Source organism: Lithobates pipiens, unplaced genomic scaffold, assembly GCF_037356315.1.
Source record: "Lithobates pipiens isolate NorthernLeopardFrog02 unplaced genomic scaffold, aLitPip1_a1.2 Scaffold_82, whole genome shotgun sequence".
Taxonomy (NCBI): Eukaryota; Metazoa; Chordata; class Amphibia; order Anura; family Ranidae; genus Lithobates; species Lithobates pipiens.
This window is the reverse complement of record NW_027507906.1, coordinates 345,161-367,317: the sequence shown is the minus strand read 5'-3', so window position 1 is coordinate 367,317 and position 22,157 is coordinate 345,161. Positions and strand designations below refer to the sequence as shown.

Sequence of the window (22,157 nt, the reverse complement as noted above, 5' to 3'; positions counted from 1 at the left end):
CACTAATAACTTATTGGGCTAATGAATCACTCAAATTAGTCACTTCACATTTATATGTTTTTCTAGCGCTGCATTTTTGGGTACATATAGTTATTTGACTTGGTTTGTTTGTATGTCAGCTGCTGGTTTTGTGTCATTCACTTTATATATTGTAAGTTTGTTAGGTAGCGCTGTGTTTTCCCCCTTTTTTCTTCACTCACAGTGTTGGCACAAGACAGTTGAACAGTTTAAATCTGAGACATGTAATAAACCTGGTATTGTTCTTGGGAATAAAACAGAATAGTAATTATAGTACTGAGCCTGGCACAACCTTATGTGATGGCGGCCAGTCACACATACAGTGTATTTCAAGGTCTTTCGTTTTATTTAATCCATTTATAGCATATATAACATTTACAAATTAAGCAGCACATTGCAATGTAATACAAATAATTTCCATTAGTCCCTACCCCCGAGGAGCTCGTAATCTAATGGATATCCTCATCACGCTTAGCCCTTGTACACGCGGTCGGAGAATCCGTCGGAATGTGTCCTATCGGACCGTGTTGTCGGATAATCCGACTGTGTGTGGTATGCATCGGACTGTTTCCATCGGAATATCCGTCGGACCCAATTTTCCAACTTGTTGGAAATATCTAATCTAATGGATATCCTCATCACGCTTAGCCCTTGTACACACGGTCGGAGAATCCGTCGGAATGTGTCCTATCGGACCGTGTTGTCGGATAATCCGACTGTGTGTGGTATGCATCGGACTGTTTCCGTCGGAATATCCGTCGGACCCAATTTTCCAACTTGTTGGAAATATTTTCCGACAAACTGGTCCGACCGGACATACTCCGATCATGTGTAGAGAATTCTGATCGGACAAAGTGCCACGCATGCTCAGATCAAATTCCTACATCAAAGCTATTGGCTACTAGCCTGAACGTAGTCCCGTCGTAACTAAATAACGTCATCACGTTATGTACAATCGAATTTTCCGACAACTTGGTCCGACCGTGTGTATGCAACAGTTTTGGACACAATCCGTTGGACAAAATCCAACGGATTTGGTTGGCAGAATGTCCGACCGTGTGTACAGGGGCATACTAGGGTCAAGCTGATTATGGTTTTAGATTGCAGAAACAGGTTTTAAGACAACATTCAAACACCATAAAAAAATGTTTTCCATTGTGGAAAAGAACCTAGAATGACAGCACTGCATGATAACAGGAAGAAGCATTTCTTGCACACGTTGGACTTCCTCAGCTTACATGTCTCCACCAAACCACACACCCTGATACATTTCACTCTGCCCAACGGGTCTTACTCATAAGGTCATAGTAGCAGCGATCCTCTCCTTTTTACATTACATTTTTATATGCCAATGAAGAATGATAATGAGCCCAATTACAATAAACCCAGACCACACCAGTCTGATGATGTTTGGGATGGTATAATCCTTGGGAATTCCCCCTTCTTGATTTCTATCTTCTTCTTCTGGTTTGTTTGGGGTGGTATGATTCTTGGGAATGTTCCCTTCTGGATTTCTTCTGTCTTCTTTTGATGGTCTCCCTATAAATTAAAATAAAAAATGAATGTGCAATATTTCTTTAATTATCCCCATTTGTATTTATCAAGACCAAACAGCTTGCAATCTAATTTACACACCACAGTTATATAAGCACACATTATAGTCATGTGTCGGTTAAAACTGTTCAACCTCTAGGTATGTCCTTGGGTGATAAGATGATCATAAGGAGTCCCAGACAAATATGGAGACATGGAGACATGGAATCACGGGACATTGAACCATACAGACTCCATATAGGAATTTATCATGGCAAGGCCAGAGAGGTAACATGTGAGCCACCATATTTATAGCATAAGGTGTCAGGGCTCCCCACACTGACCAATCATATTTCTGCTGCTATGTTGGGTTTCTAACATTCTAGGGGTGGTTTCTTCTGTTAATGGGATCTCAATGTTAAGGATTGCAGAACTATATGTTGTTGATCTAGAGGACCAGGACTGGGAAGTTTGGGCCTGGGGGGCAAATAGAACTGTAGCAAGGTCTCCAGCCTCCTTCAGTCTAATGGGAACCTCCAGGGCCAGAGATAGCTAACATCATTCTGTATATGGTGGGTTATGAGGCATATTGGGTGCAAGGTGGTCAAAATTATCGGGCGCCAGACACTTCTTGAATGCAAAAGAGACTTTATTTCTCTTAACAAACTTTTGGGGGGAGAGAGGATTAGGGCCAGGACACCCTTAAGTAGTTATAAGTTCAATTGGCAGACCCTGAGATTTCAATAGGAGGACAGCCATGCAGGAAAAGGCATCCAGCCAGATGCCACATCTGCACGTGCAGGAATGCTGTCTCCTATGGTAACAGTCTAACAGTTCCTAACACAAAGCGTAACAGTTCCTTCACTTCCACTACAATCACTCCTTGTAGTTTGTCAGCCCACTGAGCTCCCGGTCTCCCACTAGACTAGACTAGATGATTCACTGCCACTGAATTCCTTGAGCTCCTTCAATCTTCATGATGGTATCTTCCTCAAGCGTCACCCCGCCTCTTTGCTGGGTCCCTAGCTTGGCACTCCAGATACCTCTCAAGCATCACCCCACTGGCCTGCTCGGTCCCTGGCTTGATACACAAGGCTGCTCTGCAAGCGTCACCTCTGCTGGCTGGGTCCCAGGCTTGATACTCACTGAAGTTTCCAGATACTTCACCTTCCCCGGTTGGTGAGAATGCTGCTCCGGTACTTGCTTCTGTTACTCACTGTGGTCCCTGGTAATAAGGGGGTTGGACCCTTACTGGCGACAGCTTTCCCTCTACCTCCGAATATGACAGGTTCTCCGGCCGACAGAACCATCACTTCTGGTTGGACTGCAAGCCTCAATCCCAACCCTATGCTGCTCTTTTGCTTCTGGATAGGCCCTTGGACAGCCTGGCAGCCAGATGTGCCCAGGATAGGCCCAATCTCCGGCCTAGCAGCCTGGGCAATACAACACATGTCCACCCAAACAGATGTCCAGGTGGTACAGAACATAGACCAGCTGACTCCACCCAAATATATAGGTTATAGGCCAAGAGATTTACGACAACCCCTGCCCATTGGCTAAAATCCCCTATATACCCATAATCTGACCTTGCATTGTCCTTCTTGTATCTAGTACCCCCAGGTACCCAGCCACCTAGCAGTAGAAGAGAAAAGTGCAACAAGGCCAAACTTAGGGATAAATCAATTGATCTCTATAAATTAGCCAAGATGACTATTTCCGGTGAGTAAATTTTGGGGAGCAGGCCGGCCTAAACTCCAGTATGCTACACAACCAATTGGTCCTTCCATGTTAGGGACAGTTTCCTGAGGTCTAACGGCAGTGTACCCCAATTCCACATTGATGTGTGGGCATGGTGATTGGTGGATGTTCTTAAAGTTCACCATTGATTGTGATTAGGGATGAGCCGATTTGGTTCGCAGCAGAACATGCAAAAAATTTGTTCAAACACACAAACACTGTCTATGGGACGCGTATAAAATCAAATGTGCTAATTTTAAAGGCTTAAATGCCCTAAAAATTGTTTGGGAACCCAGGTCCTGCCCCAGGGGACATCTATTAATGCAAAAAAAAGTTTTAAAAAACGTCCGTTAAAAACTAAATATTCCTTTAAATATCATGCCTGGGGGGTGTCTATAGTATGCCTGTAAAGTGGCACAGTTTTCCTGTGTTTAGAACAATATCACAGCAAAATTACATTTCTAAAGGTAAAAAAGTAATTTAAAACTACTCGTGGCTGTAATGTAGTGTTGGGTCCCAGCAATATAGATGGGCATATAAATATATATAAGATCAGACCTTGGCGCTGAGGACTGAAAAATTGTCTAAAGGCATCTGTCAGCATGCCACCTTCTCCACCACTCTTCCTCTGACTGACCAAAGCTTCAGCAACACATTGTCCAGCACCAGGAAATTGTAACCTCCCAGGGTCTGGAAATGCGTTGCACAAACCTTTCTTCAAGGCCTCCTGAAAATGTTTCATCCTCTGCTCCCTCTACGAAGGCAGGATGAGTTCTGCAACCTTACCCTTGTAACGTGGATCAAGAAGGATTACCAGCCAGTAATTATCCCTCTCCTTGATACCACGAATCCTAGGGTCCTTTTGCAGGCTTTGCAGAATCAGGGAGGCCATGCAGTGTAAGTTTGCAGAAGCATTTGATTCTGAGTCCTCTGGGTCACTAAGGATCACATGATCTGTAACAACCTCCTTCCAGCCATGTACAACTCCTTGGGTTTCTTGGGACTGAAAACCATCCCTTGAAGACTGCTGCTGAGTGTTATCCTCCATGTCCGTGCTAACACAATCCCCCTCCTCCTTCTCCTCCTCCTCTTCTTCCTGTGTATTCCTGTGTATTTGGCAGGCCTGCAGGAATACTATATGGATAAAGGGGGCCTTGAGAGGTAAGGAAGTCCTCCTCTTCCTCCTGCTGTTCAGGAGGGAGCGCTCTCTCATCCCCCATCTTTTTATGTGGCCTGCCAGGTTGCATGCTCGGATCTTGGATGGATTTTTGGAAGGACCCCAACCATTTTTTTTGGCGCAGGGTTCCCCTTAAAATCCATACCAGACCCGATTTTGAGGAGGGCCCCCACGCCATTTTTTTTTTATTTTGGCGTATGGTTCCCCTTAATATTCATACCAGACCTGAAGGGCCTGGTATGGAATTTAGGGGGACCCCCTTTTTTTTAAATTTTGGTTCGGGGGTTCCCTTGTGGGGAAATCCCATGTCGTTTTTATCAATGAACTTTTAATGTGTATTGTCGGACCGACAATTCATTATAGCCGTGAGTAGTTTTAAATGACTTTTTCTTCCTTTAAAAATGTCATTTTGCTGTCAGACTGTTCTAAACACGGGAAACATGCTCCCCTTTACATACATACTATAGACACCCCCCAGGTACGAAATTTAAAGGAATATTACACCTTTATTGTTTCACTTTAAGCATTACTAAAATCACTGCTCCTGAAAAAATTTCAGTTTTTAAAACTTTTTTTTGCATTGATACATGTCCCCTGGGGCAGGACCCAGGTCCCCAAACACTTTTTATGACAATAAAATGCATATAAGCCTTTAAAATGAGCACTTTGTTCGAACTAATTTTTTCCCTGTTTGCATGTTCTGGATGCAAACCGAACCAGGGGGTGTTTGGCTCATCCCTAATTGTGTACTGTGTACACCACCAGAAATATATATATATATATATATATATATATATATATATATATGTGTGTGTGTGTAGCACTAACCCCCAAAGGAGCTGCTGAATTTTTCCTGGCCTTACTAATTACCTCCACCAGCTCGTACTCATTGTCCTTGTCTAGGGCTTCCCAGGGTTGATGACCCAGTAACTGTAGAGACCGACACTTGAATTCCTTGTTAGGATTTTTATTTTGCATAAACCAGTTGAACAAACTCAGTCTCTAAGTCGGGAATAGAGGGTATCAGGGTAAAGTTTAGCTCAGGTGCTTGAAACTGCTGACTTCAATAAAAGTCTCTCTCTCTGTACACAATCCAGGGAATAGCCACTCGCAACTGGATTCTTTAACTGTTGGATAAATCCTTAAGTTTGGGTTTGGCAGCCAACAGGTAATTCTAGCTTTTCAAAGTCTCTCACGCTGACTTGGTTGGAAGCTTAGTTATAACTGGAAGGATAGAAGTAGGAACTTTTCTTTCAGCCGGTCCGGCGATACTTTAAGAATTGTGGATTCAGTCAATGTCCATGGCAGCTCAGCTTCCAGGCTCTTACTGAGCAGCCAGCCTTGTGCGTGGCTCTCTTAATGAAGAGTCCTCCCCCGGTCACGTGTAGAGTTGCTGGGCCTCTCCAAAGTTGGAACGGCACCGGAACACCTTAGAATCCTCCTTACAGTTACTGCGCCTCGAACTAGCCAGTTCTGAGGCTCGGAAATGGATGGATCCGCACCCCAAGCCATGAGGGCCCCTGGGGACTGGTCAGGAGGCCAGGACCACGGAGTCAGCAACAACTTCTGGACTGGAACCCAGAACCATGTGACTTTGGCACCTTAAGTACCCTCTCCTGGATTACGCAGTGAGACAAACGCGGCCACTGATTGGGTCCGAGATGGAGATTGGTACCCAATGCGTCCAACCAGACTGCGTTCTGAAGCCTCCCACAGGTGTACAACCCCACCTATGACCAGGCAGAACTTCTATACAGACCAGCCAAACTGATGCCAAAGTACAATTTAGCACAATTAGCCCCAAAACTTACTATAGTTTTGAGCAAAACTAAATTTAAGTACATAGCGTGTACTTGTTAGGAGTACCAGCGCTACATATATATATATATATATATATATATATATATATATATATATATATATATATATATATATACACACTAGACTGAGGCTGCAACACCTGAACAAGAGGCACCACTAACCAAACACTGCCATGAAGACCAAGGAACTCTCCAAACAAGTAAGGGACAATGTTGTTGAGAAGTACAAGTCAGGGTAAGGTTATAAACAAATATCCAAATCTTTGAAGCCTGCCAAGAGACGGGCACACACCAAAACTCACGGATTGGGCAAGGAGGGCATTAATCAGAGAGGCAGCACAGAGACCTAAGGTAACCCTGGAGGAGCTGCAGAGTTCCACAGCAGAGACTGGAGTATCTGTACATAGGACGACAATAAGCCGTACGCTCAATAGAGTTGGGCTTTATGGCAGAGTGGCCAGAAGAAAGACATTACTTTCAGCAAAAAATGTTTTGAGTTTGCGAAAAGGCATGTGGGAGACTTGCAAAACATATGGAGGAAGGTGCTCTGGTCTGATGAGACTAAAATTAAACTTTTTGGCCATCAAAGAAAACGCTATGTCTGGCGCAAACCCAACACATCACATCACCCAAAGAACACCACCCCCACCGTGAAACATGGTGATGGCAGCATCATGCTGTGGGGATGTTTTTCAGCAGTCGGGACTGGGAAACTGGTCAGAGTTGAGGGAAAGATGGATGGTGATAAATACAGAGATGTTCTTGAGCAAAACCTGTACCACTCTGTGTGTGATTTGAGGCTAGGACGGAGGTTCACCTTCCAGCAGGACAATGACCCCAAACACACTGCTAAAGCAACACTTGAGTGGTTTAAGGGTAAACATGTAAATGTGTTAGAATGGCCTAGTCAAAGCCCAGACCTCAATCCAATAGAAAATCTGTGGTCAGACTTAAAGATTGCTATTCACAAGCGCACACTATCCAACTTGAAGGAGCTGGAGCAGGTTTGCAAGGAGGAATGGGCAAAAATCCCAGTGGTAAGATGTGGCAAGACTCATAGAGACCTATCCAAAGCGACTTGGAGCCGTGATAGTCGCAAAAGGTGGCTCTACAAAGTATTGACTTTAGAGGGGTGAATAGTTATGTACATTGACTTTTTCTGTTTATTTTGTCCTACTTGTTGTTTGCTTCACAATAAAAAAAAAAATCCTCAAAGTTGTGGGCGTGTTCTGTAAATTAAAGTGATACTAAAGGATCGTTTTTTTTGTTTTTTAACTAACAAGCATGTTATACTTACCTCCACTGTGTAACTCGTTTTGCAGAGCGTGGCCCCGAACATTCATTTCTTGCGGCTTCTCTCCGCATTAGATAACCCCCTTGGAGAATCACTCTCCTGAGGGATTACCTTTGCGGGCACGCTCCCGAGTCCAGCATTTGCGTCCATTGAGGCCGAACGCAGGACTCTGCCCGCCCCCTGGCGCTAGCATCATTGAATTTGATTGACAGCAGTGGGAGGCAATGGCTGCGCTGCTATCAATCTATCCAATCAAGAGACGGGAACACGTGGAGAGAGGGGTGGCGGGGAACGCGCTGACGTAAATTCAGGGCTCAGATAACTAAAACAGGGAGGGGGGGGCTGGGGGGGCGGTGACTGTCAGGTGTTTTTTTACCTTAATGCATACGATGAATTAAGGTGAAAAAACACGTACCTTTACAACTCCTTTAACCACTTCAGCCCCGGACCATTTTTCTGGCCAAAGACCAGACCACTTTTTGCGATTTGGCACTGCGTCGCTTTAACTGACAATTGCGCGGTTGTGCGATGTGGCTCCCAAACAAAATTGACGTGCTTTTTTCCCCACAAATAGAGCTTTCTTTTGGTGGTATTTGATCACCCCTGCGGTTTCTATTTTTTGCTCTATAAACAAAAATAGAGTGACAATTTTGAAAAAAAAACAAATTTTTTTTGCTTTTTGTTATAATAAATATCCCCCAAAAATATATAAAAAATAATTTATTTCCCTCAGTTTAGGCCGAAACTTATTCTTCTACATATTTTTGGTAAAAAAAAATCTCAATAAGCGATTATTGATTGGTTTGCGCAAAAGTTATAGTGTACAAAATAGGGGATAGTTTTATGACATCTTTATTAATAATTTTTTTTTTTACTAGTAATGGCAACGATCAGCGATTTTTATTGTGACTGCGACATTATGGCGGACACATCGGACATTTCTGACACATTTTTGGGACCATTGTCATTTATACAGCGATCAGTGCTATACAAATGCAGTGATTCCTGTGTAAATGACACTGGCAGTGAAGGGGTTAACCAGGGGGTGGCAGTGTAGGGGTTAAGTGTTATAAGGGGCGTGTTACTAACTGTGGGGGGCTGGGCTTTCTTTTATTGAACACTGATCTCTGCTCCAATCACATGGAGCAGAGATCAGCGTCACTTGTTGCTAGGTAAAACAGGGAGATGCTGTTTACAATGGCATCTCCCAGTTCAGCCGCCCCGTGAGATAATCGCGAGTATGCCCGCGGCGATTGAGTCCGCGGGACCCGTGACCGGACTCACGGGGGTCCCGACCGGCACGCAAGCATGCCGCCCGCGGCGCGCTCGCGATGGCAGGGCGGCATTTAAAATTGGACCTACCTGTACGCCAATATGCCTGCCCGTGCCATTCTGCCGACGTACATCGGCGTGCGCCGGTCGGGAAGTGGTTAAATGATGCAAATTCTCAAACAATCCATGTTAATTCCAGGTTGTGAGGCAACAAAACACGAAAAAATGCCAAGTGGGGTGAATACTTTTGCAAGGCACTGTATATACTGTATATAAGTTTTCTTTTTCTTACTCTGGAACAAAGGCAGTTTTTTCCTTCTTTTTTTTTTGGTTAAACCTAATAGACATGTGTCTTTTATCAGCCTAACAATAATATCACACAGCTATGACTATTTATTCATCAAGAGAAATTTATAATATTGGAGTTAAAATTTATTTTATTTAACACTCTTGAGAAAATAAATTTAAGTTCTACATTTGTTGATATAATGATCGTAATGGTGTATTAGTCTTTTTGTCTATAAAGCTGACCTCCAGCCTTCCTTTCAGTTGTGCACAGTTGTACCAGCTCCTCTCCTGGACTGAAATGCCTCTTTCACACGGGATATATCCACGCTGATCCGCCCCGTGAACATCCGCTTGCTCAGCGGGGATCGCTCCGTCGATCCCCGCTGAGCAGGAAAACGACAGGTCTGTCTGTGCACACTGCGCAGGGGCGGACCTGTCAGAGCGCCGCTCTCCCCATGGGAGATCAGATGACGACGGACCGTAGAGTCCGTTGTCACCCGATCCGATGATGGATGGAAAAGTAGGTTTTTCCTCCGTCACACTTTTTTGGATCGGAGCGGGTCAGCGGAGGTCACCGCTGACATCCAACGCTCCATAGAGGCCTATGGGGCATCCGTTCAGGTCCACCTAAAAATCGGACAGGCGGACCTGAACGGATCAGCTGCGTGAAAGAGGCCTTACTTAGGTTTCACTGCAAGCTGTGAGCTTCTCACAATGTGCATTAGAAGCTGCAGAAAGTCAGATAAAGCATGCCCCCACTTACTGGTTTTAGGAAGTCCAGCATCATCTAATTCTTTCCTACCCAGCCTGACTGTCCCGGGCCCACCTATTTCATTCATTGGATTTCTCATCATTGAGCTCAAGTTTATATGTGGGAGTCTGGTAGGTGGTAGATCCTACTTATTCTGCCAATATGTTGAAACAATTGTTAGGTATGCTCACACCAGACACTTTCATGGCACTCACTTTGATGAACACTTACCTCTAATGTGTGGGGACACTTCATCTGTGTAAGTTACATATTCTTCCCAGGATAATGTTCTCGTACATCTGTATCGTCCAACTTGTTGGTTTTGTGGAATAGTAACTGTAGCAAGATCATTGGTTGAAGGCTGTGCGGCATTGCCATCTTTGTAGAATGTTGTACTGATGACCCTATACCCAGGACGGCTGTGACATCTTAGCACCACATCACTACCCCGATACACAAGTGGAGGAGCCTGCAGGATGACCGGACCTGCAATACAAAACTATCATCAGACCATCTTCAATACAGACAGGATGATTCTGTGAAGGTGAGCAAAGAGCATGTATGGGATGTGAAGTAACGTAAAGCAGCCAATCAGATTTCAGATTACTGCAGTTGGCTGTGTTAAGAGATGCTTTTTGATTGGTTGCCATGAGTGATTGCATTGCCTTAATGAATAAGCCCCCTAATCTGCAGTCTTTTACACAGCGTGCTGGTCAGTACTACAAATGTCCCCAGATAGGTTTTTGTACACATTTCTTTGTGCATGGAACAAACTTCTGGCTATACATACTCTTTAAGACTAATTTAAATTTAATCTATGTTTGAATGCATTGAAAGCGTCATGTAAGGGGAGCACATGTATGTAAACATTGGCGCCACACATGCATGGTATTGTCAGGAACACCAGTATGGTATTTTAATGGTAATTAAAATATTTAATTTCCCTTATTTCCATAAAAAGGACCACCTAAATCCTCAGCAACTGGCCCATCATGCTCTTAATCCGGCCCTGAAAGAAGGGAAGAGAGAGGAGGGTACCCAGAACATGGGACACAAATTGAAATGTAGGGTGTCCATGGACAAGAAGAGAAGAGTAAATTAAGAAAAAGGGATAGGAACAGTGGCGGCCCGTCCATTAGGGGCACCTGAGCTCCGCACCCTCTAACCATGGCTGCCACCCCCATGCTCTAGCCATGGATGCTATTTAGTCAGAACACTACCACCCCCTATTCATGCTTCTGGCCCCTTTCAGGACGCCGGCACATGAATTACAGAGTGTTTTTTGAAGCATCTGATTAGTGACAGAGGCTCTAATAGGCTTCAAAATAGGGTGAGCTTGTGGCACAGAGTATTGCGCCAGGAGCCCACCCAGGTGTTACAACAGCGAATGAATATTCGCTATTGAAACACTGATCCTCAATCCGGCCAATCAGAAGCAGATCTGAGACCCGTTTTCTGATTGGCCGTAAAGAGATTAGTCTCAATTGGTCGCAGAGGAGGAGGGAGAAAACGGAAGCCGGGGCAGTGCCCGTGGAGAGCAGGGGAAGGGAAAGTCGTTGCTGCTGCCGAGCAAGGGAAGCCGCCATAGATGGTGTAAGTGCACCAGACCCACCCGACCGACCTGGGGGGGTGGTACTGTTTACCCACCCAAAAAAAATTACCACCTGCCACCACTGGATAGGAACAACGGTTAATAGGGGGATGTTCCTTACCAGGGCTGGACTGGGACAGTAATTTGGCCCTGGACTTCATCCAGACCGGCACACTTAAATTTTGAGTGTCCCATCACCAGCCACTTACAACAGAGTGTCCCATTGGCACCACCTTACATTGGAGTGTCCCATTACCAGCCCCCTTACATCAGTGTCCCATCAGCAGCCCCCTTACATCAGAGTGTCCCATCAGCACCCCCTTACATCAGAGTGTCCCATCAGCACCTCCTTACATCAGAATGTCCCATCACCAGCCCCCTTACATCACAGTGTCCCATCACCAGCCCCTTACATCAGAGTGGCCCATTGAGCCATCGGCCCACCGGGAAACTCCCGGTAGTCCCGATGGCCAGTACATGCCTGTTCCTAACAGATGTACTGTAGAAGAATGGGTGTGGTGGTGAAAGGTCACCACCTATTGTATTTGCTACATTATTATTCTTCATTAGGCTTGTATAGGGCTTTCAAGGTATAAAATATAATGTCCAACTGGAACAAAGGAATTTTCTTGATTGACATAGAGCAACTTTTCACCTAACTAGAAGATATAAACCCACTGACTACTGATGTTTTATAGAACAGAACTAGAGCCATATGATGCCTGCTATATAGATGTATCAATGGGAGAGATTGTAGCTAAATTCATTCTGGAGAAAAGGTTAAGGTGACACCAACTACAGAGGTTCACGGCTTATGAAAACTGAATCTACAACCATTGCTGTCAATCATATGGTAAAACCAAACTGATACCTAACAGATGTTTAAGCCCTTGTACACACGGTCGGACATTCCGACAACCAAATCCGTTGGATTTTGTCCGGCGGATTTTGTCAGACGGATTTTGTCCGAAACTGTTGCATACACACAGTTGGACAAAGTTGTCAGAAAATCCGATCCTACTTAATGTGATGACGTTATTTTGTTACGACGGGACTATGTTCAGGCTAGTAGCCAATAGCTTTGGTGTAGGAATTTGATCTGAGCATGCGTGGAAATTCGTCCGATCGGAATTCTGGACACATGATTGGACAAAGTCCGATCGGATCATGTTGTCGGAAAATTTTATAGCCCAGCTGGAAAACTTGGTCCGTCGGATACTCCGACGGAAACAGTCCGATGGAGTCCACACACTGTCGGATTATCCGCCAACACGGTCCGATCGGACATTTTCCGTCGGAATGTCTGACCGTGTGTACAAGGGCTAATACTGTAGATGGTGGTGAAAGTACAGAAAACTCCCCTATTATTGTGTATTACACATGAGAAGGTTACACCTATCCTGGGAAGAAAACCATGTGTAGAGCAATACAACTGCTGTATAGAACATATATGGTGAGCCCACGAGTACCAAAAACTGATGAAGAAGATTTGATTAGAAAATGGTTCACTCCATATAATCTCCTGGATCCCATACTTTTAACCCCTTTACATTCCCAATTCTGAGGCACTTTTACCAGGCAGCGGGCAGGAGAAAAGGAGGTGAGTGGAGGGGCTGACTTGGAGCCAGAAGGGTTAGTAGTGTGGGTGACAGGAACATTGTAGTTGGCAAGAGAATCAGACCAGGGGCTCTATGAGGAATGAAAAAGATCTGCAAAAGTAATACATTTTCTACCTCAAATATGTGATAAGCACTGAGGTTATAGTGGCCATACACGGTACGATAAAACTGAACAATTGATCTCCGATTCTACAAAACCATTTAAATAGGACACGGATAGAGTGAGAAAAAATGGCATCGCAGAGTAATGAGCAACAGGTTTCCATAGACCCAAGTTGAGTGCTTGCGGCAGAAGAAAAAAATTTATACTACTGCGTTGATTGATGGAATTTTTTACGCTTTCACATATTAACTTTTGTACCACCACCCCTCCCTTTAAAATGTAAGCTCTATGAGCAGGGCACTCCTGTACCTTTTGTATTGTACTGTAATTGTGTCCCCCCCCCTATACATTGTAAAGCGCTGCATAAACTGTTGGCGCTATATAAATCGTGAATAATAATAATAATAATAATACGTTGATCATAAGTGATTCACAAGGGAGGATAAAAAGCCATTGATTGGCCCTGTATAAGCAATTATTATTTCCCACCACAACCTGTTGACTTGGGTCGAACAACGCTGTCACTTCCTGTCACTCGTCATTCGGCCATGCCAACTTTGTCTTGCTCAATCGATGTCCAATTTATTGTTTTGCGGAATCAAACGTTTGTTTTAGCGCACAGCATATGTCCACCACTAGTGTGCCTCCGTACGCATGTAGCATTGTAACTTTGTGCAGATATAGATAACAGTTGCCAGATTCAGTGATAAATAAATAAAAGTTATTTAAGGTTTTAAGAAGTTATACCAATAGTGTGTCTAAAAATGTTGCCCCCACCATAACACTACTGTCCTGGATAAGGTTTTATATTTTATATATATATATATATATATATATATATATATATATATATATATATATATATATATATATATATATATTATTTATATTGATAGCTTTTCTTTAAAAAAAGCCAGTGGTCTTACAAATGGAATATCACAGGGCAGTAATGGTTTTTCTTCAAAATCAATCAGGCTACTACAGAGCTCAGAAGAACATGGGTGGCATAGTCACTGAAGGTAGGAGATCAGCAACAAGGACATGGCAAAAAAAGATTTTTCCTGGAGTTCTGCTTTAATAAGTAACCAACTCACCATCACTGACGTCCAGCCTGAATTGGGCACTGTTCTTGCTTTTTGTCCGGCACTCATAGACCCCGCTGTGTCCAACCTGTGCAGATGTGATCGTATAGCTCCATCCTTCTGCCACTTTCTCATTATCTTTATACCAGTAATGCGTTATACCAAATCCTCCATTGAATGCCATCGTTATATTCTCTCCTGTAAGTAATTTGTTGTACTCTACTGTGAAGATCACAGAATCACTCTCTACAAGACATGACACAGGAACATATAGAAGAAAATAATGAAAACACATGACATAATTCTATCTAAAGGCATCATAGGAAGCAGATAAATCTATGTATAAATGTAATGATTCATAATCAGAAATATTTAAAGACTCGTGTAAAGTACTAACAAACAGAAAATAGCAGCTTTAAAATCACCATAATCTGCATCAAAGAATTTATTAAAATTGTCAATATTTATTCTAAAACACAAGCAACAAACCTGCAATCATTACAAAATGCCAGTAATAATAAAAGTGAGAGGTTTTAGTGTGTAGCGCACATTATATTGGTGATCAGTGCCCCCCACCAGTGCTTAGCATAGTGCCCCCCTTTAACGTCATTGTCAGCGGTTTGGTTACCTCCTTCTAACTGGTGATCATCTTTGCGTCTCGCTTCTAGTTGACGTTCTAGAATACGTTATATCTATAATATAGAGATATAATTAAAGAGGAAGTAAACCCTGATGAGTTTACTTCCTCTTTCATTCCCTGCAAAAGCAAAGCATAATGGACTACTATGCATCGCATACTACCCCATTATGTGTCACTTACCTGACACAGGAGCCGGCGAAGTCGCTGCTGTCCCCTGTAGTCCGGTGCATCCATCTTCTCGGTGGGGTCTCGCAGCTCCGCCACTGTCATTCGGCAAAGCTGCGATGACGCCACTCCCGCGCATGCGCACGGGAGCCGCCACGCACGACAGCTCAGTCGTTGGAAATGCCGCGCTCAGTGCGCCTGCGCGCCGCTGTCTACGGCGCATGCGCCGTGGGCAGCGGTACCTGTCTTTCGGCAAATATCTCCTAAACCATGTAGGTTTAGGAGATATTTCTTGGACCTACAGGTAAGCCTTAATCTAGGCGTACCTGTAGGTCAAAGTGTGTTGTAAGGGTTTACAACCACTTTAAGTACCATATTTATGCATAAGGGCCATAAGCAATTACACTATATTACCAAAAATATTGGGACGCCTGCCTTTACACGCACATGAACTTTAATGACATTCCAGTCTTATGCTGGCCATACACTATACGAGAAATCGGCCATTGGACAGTTTGTTAGGTTTTTTTTTTCAGCCAGTTAATGGGCACAAAAAAATCGATAATCGTTTTGGACGTTTTTGAGCCGAAAAAACTAAGTTTGGACATTTTCTGCCGAACAAACGATAAATTGAAAGGTTAATGTGTTTCCCATCTGAAGTGTCTGCACTAGGTATATGTAAAAAACAAAACAAAAAAACGAACATAAATAAATACATTTTATGTCCACTGAAAGATTTATCGGTCATTACATGATGGCAGCATCGATTGCGCTCGCAGACGAACAGTCGTTTTTCGAAATTGGGTTTGCCCCGATTTTTGGTATAGTGTATGGCCAGCATAAGTCTGCAGGGTTCAATATTGTAGTTGGCCCACCCAGTGCCGGGAAAAGGTTATCCAGGGCCCAGGGCAAAGATGCCAAACTGCGCCCCCCTTTCCCTTAGGGTTAGGTTCAGGGTGCCCCCTACCCCTGCAATAAACCATTGTGCCAGGGGCAACCGTCCCTCCTGCCCACCCCTTGTCCCGGCTCTGGGCCCACCCTTTGCAGCTATAACAGCTTCAACTCTTCTGGGAAGGCCGTCCACAAGGTGTAGGAGTGTGTCTATGGGAATGTTTGACCATTCTTCCAGAAGCGCATTTGTGAGGTTGGGCACTAATGTTGGACGAGAAGGCTTGGCTGGCGGTCTTCGCTATAATTCATCCCAAAGGTGTTCTATCGGGTTGATGTCAGGACTCTGTGCAGGCCAGTCAAGTTCCTCCACCCAAAACTCGCTCATCCATGTCTTTATGGACCTTACTTTGTGCACTGGTTTGCAGTCATGTTGAAACAGGAAGGGTCATCCCCAAACTGTTTGCACAAAGTTGCGAGCATGAAATTGTCCAAAATGTCTTGGAATGCTGATGCCTTAAGAGTTCCCTTCAGTGGAACTAAGGGGGAAAGCCCAACCACTGAAAAACAACCTCACACCATAATCCCCCCTCAACCAAATGATTTGGACCAGCACACAAAGCAAGACCCAAAAAGACATGGATGAGTGAGTTTGGGGTGGAGGAACTTGACTGGCCTGCACAGAGTCCTGACCTCAACCCGATAGAACACCTTGATGAATTAGAGCGGAGACTGTGAGCCAGGCCTTCTTGACCAACATCAGTGCCTGTCCTCACAAATGCTCTTCTGGAAGAATGGTCAAACATTCCCATAGACACACTCCTAAACCTTGTGGACAACCTTCCTAGAAGAGTTAAAGCTGTTATAGCTGAAAAGGGTGGGCCAACTCAATATTGAACCCTACGGACTAAGACTGGGATGCCATTAAAGTTCATGTGCATGGAAAGGCAGGTGTCCCAATACTTTTGGTAATATAGTGTATATACATATATACAGTATATTTATACATTACATATTGATCCTATATATTTGAATTGTGTTATATAATGAGCAGCTTCTCATTATATAAGGGGTGTATCTGAAAAAGATAAGTATATGACTATATAAAATATATGGATATATTCAGATATATAATATATAGGGTCAGTATGGAATGTATAAATATATACTGTATATATATATATATATATATATATATATATTGAAGTAACCGATCAACTCAATCTAGTACTACTATTATCAGTTATGTATTCCTTTGCTAGTCCCTATAGTTTAGCTAATCTATCAATCTATTACGCCAAGCACATGTTATTGTTAATACCACAATGCTACCACCCTTGGCTATGAAATCAATACACGGTCTAAGGTCAATTAAATCTCATTTATTTCCCAAGGAAATAAGAAAATGTGCATCAAGTATCAGTAGAAGTTACAATAATACATAGCATACAATCACAGTGCAATATAAGCCTTATACTTATCGATCCTCATGACTGGGTCTCCTGATGGAATAAAGAGGGACAGAGGGAGACCTCATGGTTGCAAACCTTTTTGTTAAACATACCTCAGCCATACCACACCCCATAGCCCATCCTACTCTTTCCCGTAGACCAATCAGCGTCTCTGGGGCGTCTCCTCCGCCAGGCTAACAGTCCTGCCATACTTGGCCTCTGGGGGGCAGTGTTTGCCCATGAATTGCAACTGCTCCGACTGGATTGCAAATCTTGTGGCTTGATCTCGGACGCCCCACCAGCTGTCCTTTGTTCTTGCAGACAAGCCGGCGCCATATTATCTTTGAAGTCAGTACATTCCAGGTGGGCTGAATAGAACTCATTCTGCTATTCAAATTATGTCACATTCCTTGCTTTTAAACATGTGAAACTGCCTGGCATCAGTATGGCTGAGTTCGGCTGTACAAACAGCTGTGTAGATGTATAATAATAATTCCTGTCTGATTCCAACATATATTCCGCTTTGCGCCTAAAAGGCGCATACCACCCTTCTTCAGACACTGCTCCTTTTGAACAATCCATAACTGTCTTAACGTGTGTGGTTCCCCAACATGTGCTTCCTAACCAGTACCTGTAGCACAGTCCTTAGCTTGTGTAACGCATGGTTGTTTTCAACGAGCGCTCCAGAGACATCTCTCATGGAACAGTACACAATTGTCTTACCACGCTGTGTTTTCAATGTGTGCAGAAGCAGGTCCTATGGAGCAGTCCATAAATGTTTACCATGTGATGTTTCCCAACACGTGCCGCTTTGCCACTGAGTGACACATCTCCACCACTCTTCAGCGACAGCTTCCATGTCACCATTCTGTATCTTGGGTATCTTCAGGACGGCAGTACAGGCAAGGGGTGTCCATTCATTCACCATTCACCAGCACCCATTCAGAGCAACATATCACCCAGCTTTCAGACCCAGAGTCTTGAGGAGGGCCTTTCTTGCCCATATTACTAGCCTACAATACCCATAGGTCACACTATACCACAAACATAAATCAACTTATTACCATAATATATACATATATATATATTACGCACCCCGCTCCCAACCTCCTATAACCTATTACTGTAAATACGGGTCGGGATTAGGCAGGCTTGCTCGCAGCAGCGTTGCAGGGCTCTGACTTGGCAGCAACGTCTCCAATTTGTACACAGAGAGCTTACCGTCAAATCGTCCCTCAACTTACATAGACAAATGGGAGACCCTTCTAGATAAATATCGCTTAACTACACATATAAGTTTACAACAATTACCAAACCCACACAATTCCACCCCTGTGCCTGGATTTTAGAGATCATGCCCATGTGTACCATGCACCTCTACCTACGGTTAGGTTCAAGGAACCCTCTAGTTCCATGACTAACTCTACACTGGTATTCTTTAGGACAAAGAAACAAACTCGCCTATGTCCTAAATAATACCCGGGTGCCTTCTTCCCAGCAATGATCTCTCCATCCAGAATACAGAGAGAAATAACTTCCCAACATTACTCGTTCATCCCCATGTATTGACCTGGCCTACAAAGGACACCATGGTCATGCTTCCGACAAAGGGAAATATCAACCTGCCTCCAGCGTTCATCTTCTCTGATCACATGTGTGATATAGCCTCAAATGCAACAAGATAGAGTCCCCAGTCAGTAAGCCCATTGATGCCACCGAATATACAGACCAAGTCTGCACTTCTGTATATGAGAACATACAGCATAACACCTTTCACAATCCAACTTAGTACCACCCATACAGGCATTCGACCACTACTGTGGATTAGTGTAAGCAACGTGTTTTGGCAAAATCTTACTGAGCGGTGATGCTAACTCATCAGGCCACTGCCCCTCATACAGAGACAGTACAGTACAATCAGCTTGATGTTGGCTGATATTTCCACCTGCCACAGAGTGCGCGCCAGAGCCAATGACAGGTTTTTGTCCTCCCTACCAACCTCTCAACATGGTTGACAAAATCCGGAGCCACTCTAACCTGAGTGTTTCTGTGACTTCATTGAATGTTATCAAGGATACCACCAATCTCCCGGGGTAACAAAGTCACGCTCCTTCTCTGAAGCTATGGCTGTGAGTTTGTTCCTCAGGAGGCTGATGTCCCCTCCATTAACAACACCCATCCCAGCTATTGTTCCCCCCCAATATAGTGCTGAATACATCCCTCCTCTTTCGGGTTACTCCTCAGAAATAAGCATCCTGCATGGACCTCATTCTCATCTCTGGGAGTAAGTCACTGGTACAATAACCGCACCTGATTCAGTGTATACTCAGCACATATAGGGTGATAGGTTTTTGTCAACCACCATGAGATGTTGCAGCACCATGTGGTGAAGTCCTACTGTACCCTGGTAGCCAGCGTTTGTTCCCTTTATTTTAACGGAGCATGCTCCTGTGTGTATTTACTGGCATTATCTGTGCAGGGTTTCAACCTCTCAGGTGAGACACCAACCGGGCGTATCTTCCTCATGTCTAGTTCTGGTGTCCCGCATGTCCTGTAACCGAAAGCTTCTCTCTAGGACCACTAGGATTGAGACACCACCCCTACGAGGAAGTTTCCACCCTATTGATGTATCACCTGGCACCCTTTAGTCTGACCAACAGTCACCTTATTATGCATAAGCGCCAGTATACCTCCTGGGTACCTGCACCATATTGTCTCCGTTACACCAATACATGTAATACATTAAAACCTTTCTTCTTTCAATTCCTCCTTCCAACAAAAAAACACATATTTTACATTTTCATGTTTTGACGGATTGGATGTGTCATAACTCTTCCCCAACCTCCAACCCATTGCACATGTATAAATAACATGTTTGCATTCATCAGGAGAGACTTCAGCAAAAATATTTCACAAGTTCTCTTGCTAGGCACAGTCTTTCAGATTCAGCATTAGCACCAAATTGTCCATACGAAAAAAACAGGTATTAATCTGAATCTTTCAGTTTTCCTTCTCTCCTGATGTTTATCGGAACTAATTTGTGGTATGGTGTGGCACAGACAAACTGCCAACCAGATGATCATCTATCATCCATGTTCCAGAAGCCTCTCCAATTCTCGCTCCACTTGGATTCTGGAAATGAAAAACAAGAGCAGTATCAAATTCTTATCCACAATATCTGATCGCTTACCATGTTTACTTATAGTTCCCTCCTTGGAGCCCAGGACCTCAGTATTCCTGGCTTCTGCAACTCTGACCAAACTATCCAAACAACCATGACCTCTTTAGGCTACACCCACTGTAAAATGGATCCCCATGGTATGATCAAAAAATGTTTAAAACTGAACGTCAGTGTTGCTTCTCAAAAACTTCAAATTTTACAAACTAAAAAAAACAATGCATCTATCTGTATCTTTACGATGTATGCACTACCCCTTTTCAGGTGACTGGTTCTAACTGAGGGCATTGTCAATTCCCCCCCTTTCAGGTGGATTAGACCTACTACTTTTCCACCTGAATAAAAATATAACTAAAATAGAGGACTAAACCAATATCAAAAACAAAAAATTTGAGAAAAAAAAAACAAAATTAACTAAAAAAAAAAATGTAAAAAACTTAAAAATCTGGCCATGATCACACAAATAACATGACAAGACAACCATCATACGACAAGACAACCATCATACAACAATGACAAACACTCAACTTTTAGTTGACACCATCCATGGACTTTTCTCCTGCAAAGAGTGCTTATTCCAATCTGAAATACAATTAGTTAATGGGGAAAACGAAAAACACAACAAAGCATATGTATCATCACAACATTTTAGCTTCATTTGTAACTCTTTTTAGTACTATTATTTTTCATTGTTTGCAAACAATTACTAACTAATGAGCTCATGGTACCATGTGATAATCGATTATGCATTTACAATAACCTAACCCCTGTTCTGTTATATTTTTCCCATTGTTCTCACTTTGAGAGACCTGCAAACAAATGCAAATGTCCGTATACGAACCAGTTTAACTTCTTCCTGGTCTCTGGAAAAAGGAACACACAAGTGATTACACACAATTCTTATGTTAATCAGCAGTATTGGATATTACTCAGGAAAAGTTTACAAAGACTGACACTAAGAGAAGAGTAAAGAAACACAAGAAAAAAAAAACTCATAACAGAAACATCTTTTAACCACACAAAAGAAAAACCACAATACCAATTCAGGGGTTTATCCCTAAAAGTACAAAAACAAAAAAAATGTATATCTATATCCAGGTCCTCTATCATATTCTGAACTTGAAACTTGCATCAAACCTTTTTCATAGCCGGGAAACATTGACCAGAATATTCTTACCATGCTTGCAGCTCACTAAGTTCTGCTGACATTGTTTCCCCCAGTGCTATATTTGAGTAACCATGCGTCTATCTCCATTTTGACTCTAAGCAACTGTCCTACATATTGCTTTTTAGTTTCTAGACCCCGCATTTGCGTTTTACACAGGAAATGGGTTTGATTACTATGGGTTCCGTGCTTTGGATGGCTACCCCACCTGGCTGAATAACACACCTGAAGCTTTGGGGTCGTTTTCGGGTATAATTTCCTTTCGATATCATTATTCGCCGCCCGACAATATTTTGAAATGTGACCCCCCCTTTTACACAAAAAACATTTTAGTTCTGGTTTCCCTGCATAGGCCATTTTTTTAGCATATGGCGCTGGAAACCCA

The 22,157-nt window shown here is 43.3% G+C and overlaps 1 protein-coding gene across 1 annotated transcript; it reads right to left on the bottom strand.

Moving 5' to 3' along the window:
* Positions 1-345: 345 nt before the first annotated feature.
* Positions 346-14,532, bottom strand: LOC143973440 (Fc receptor-like protein 5). Its single transcript, XM_077474422.1, has 3 exons — positions 14,298-14,532; positions 10,122-10,376; positions 346-1,557 (listed from the first exon to the last, which is right to left on the bottom strand). Exons 1-3 carry the CDS (start codon positions 14,467-14,469, stop codon positions 1,352-1,354), a joined length of 633 nt encoding a protein of 210 aa, XP_077330548.1. The 5' UTR covers positions 14,470-14,532; the 3' UTR covers positions 346-1,351.
* Between the last annotated feature and the right edge of the window lie 7,625 nt (positions 14,533-22,157).

Excerpts from the sequence above, each read along its gene's own strand:
- LOC143973440 (XM_077474422.1), bottom strand. The coding sequence starts at position 14,469 with ATGGCATTCAATGGAGGATTTGGTATAACGCATTACTGGTATAAAGAT. Across the intron at positions 10,377-14,297 it reads CAGGCTGGACGTCAGTGATG|GTCCGGTCATCCTGCAGGCT; the intron begins GTGAGTTGGTTA and ends TTTGTATTGCAG. Across the intron at positions 1,558-10,121 it reads AGTGTCCCCACACATTAGAG|GGAGACCATCAAAAGAAGAC; the intron begins GTAAGTGTTCAT and ends TTTAATTTATAG.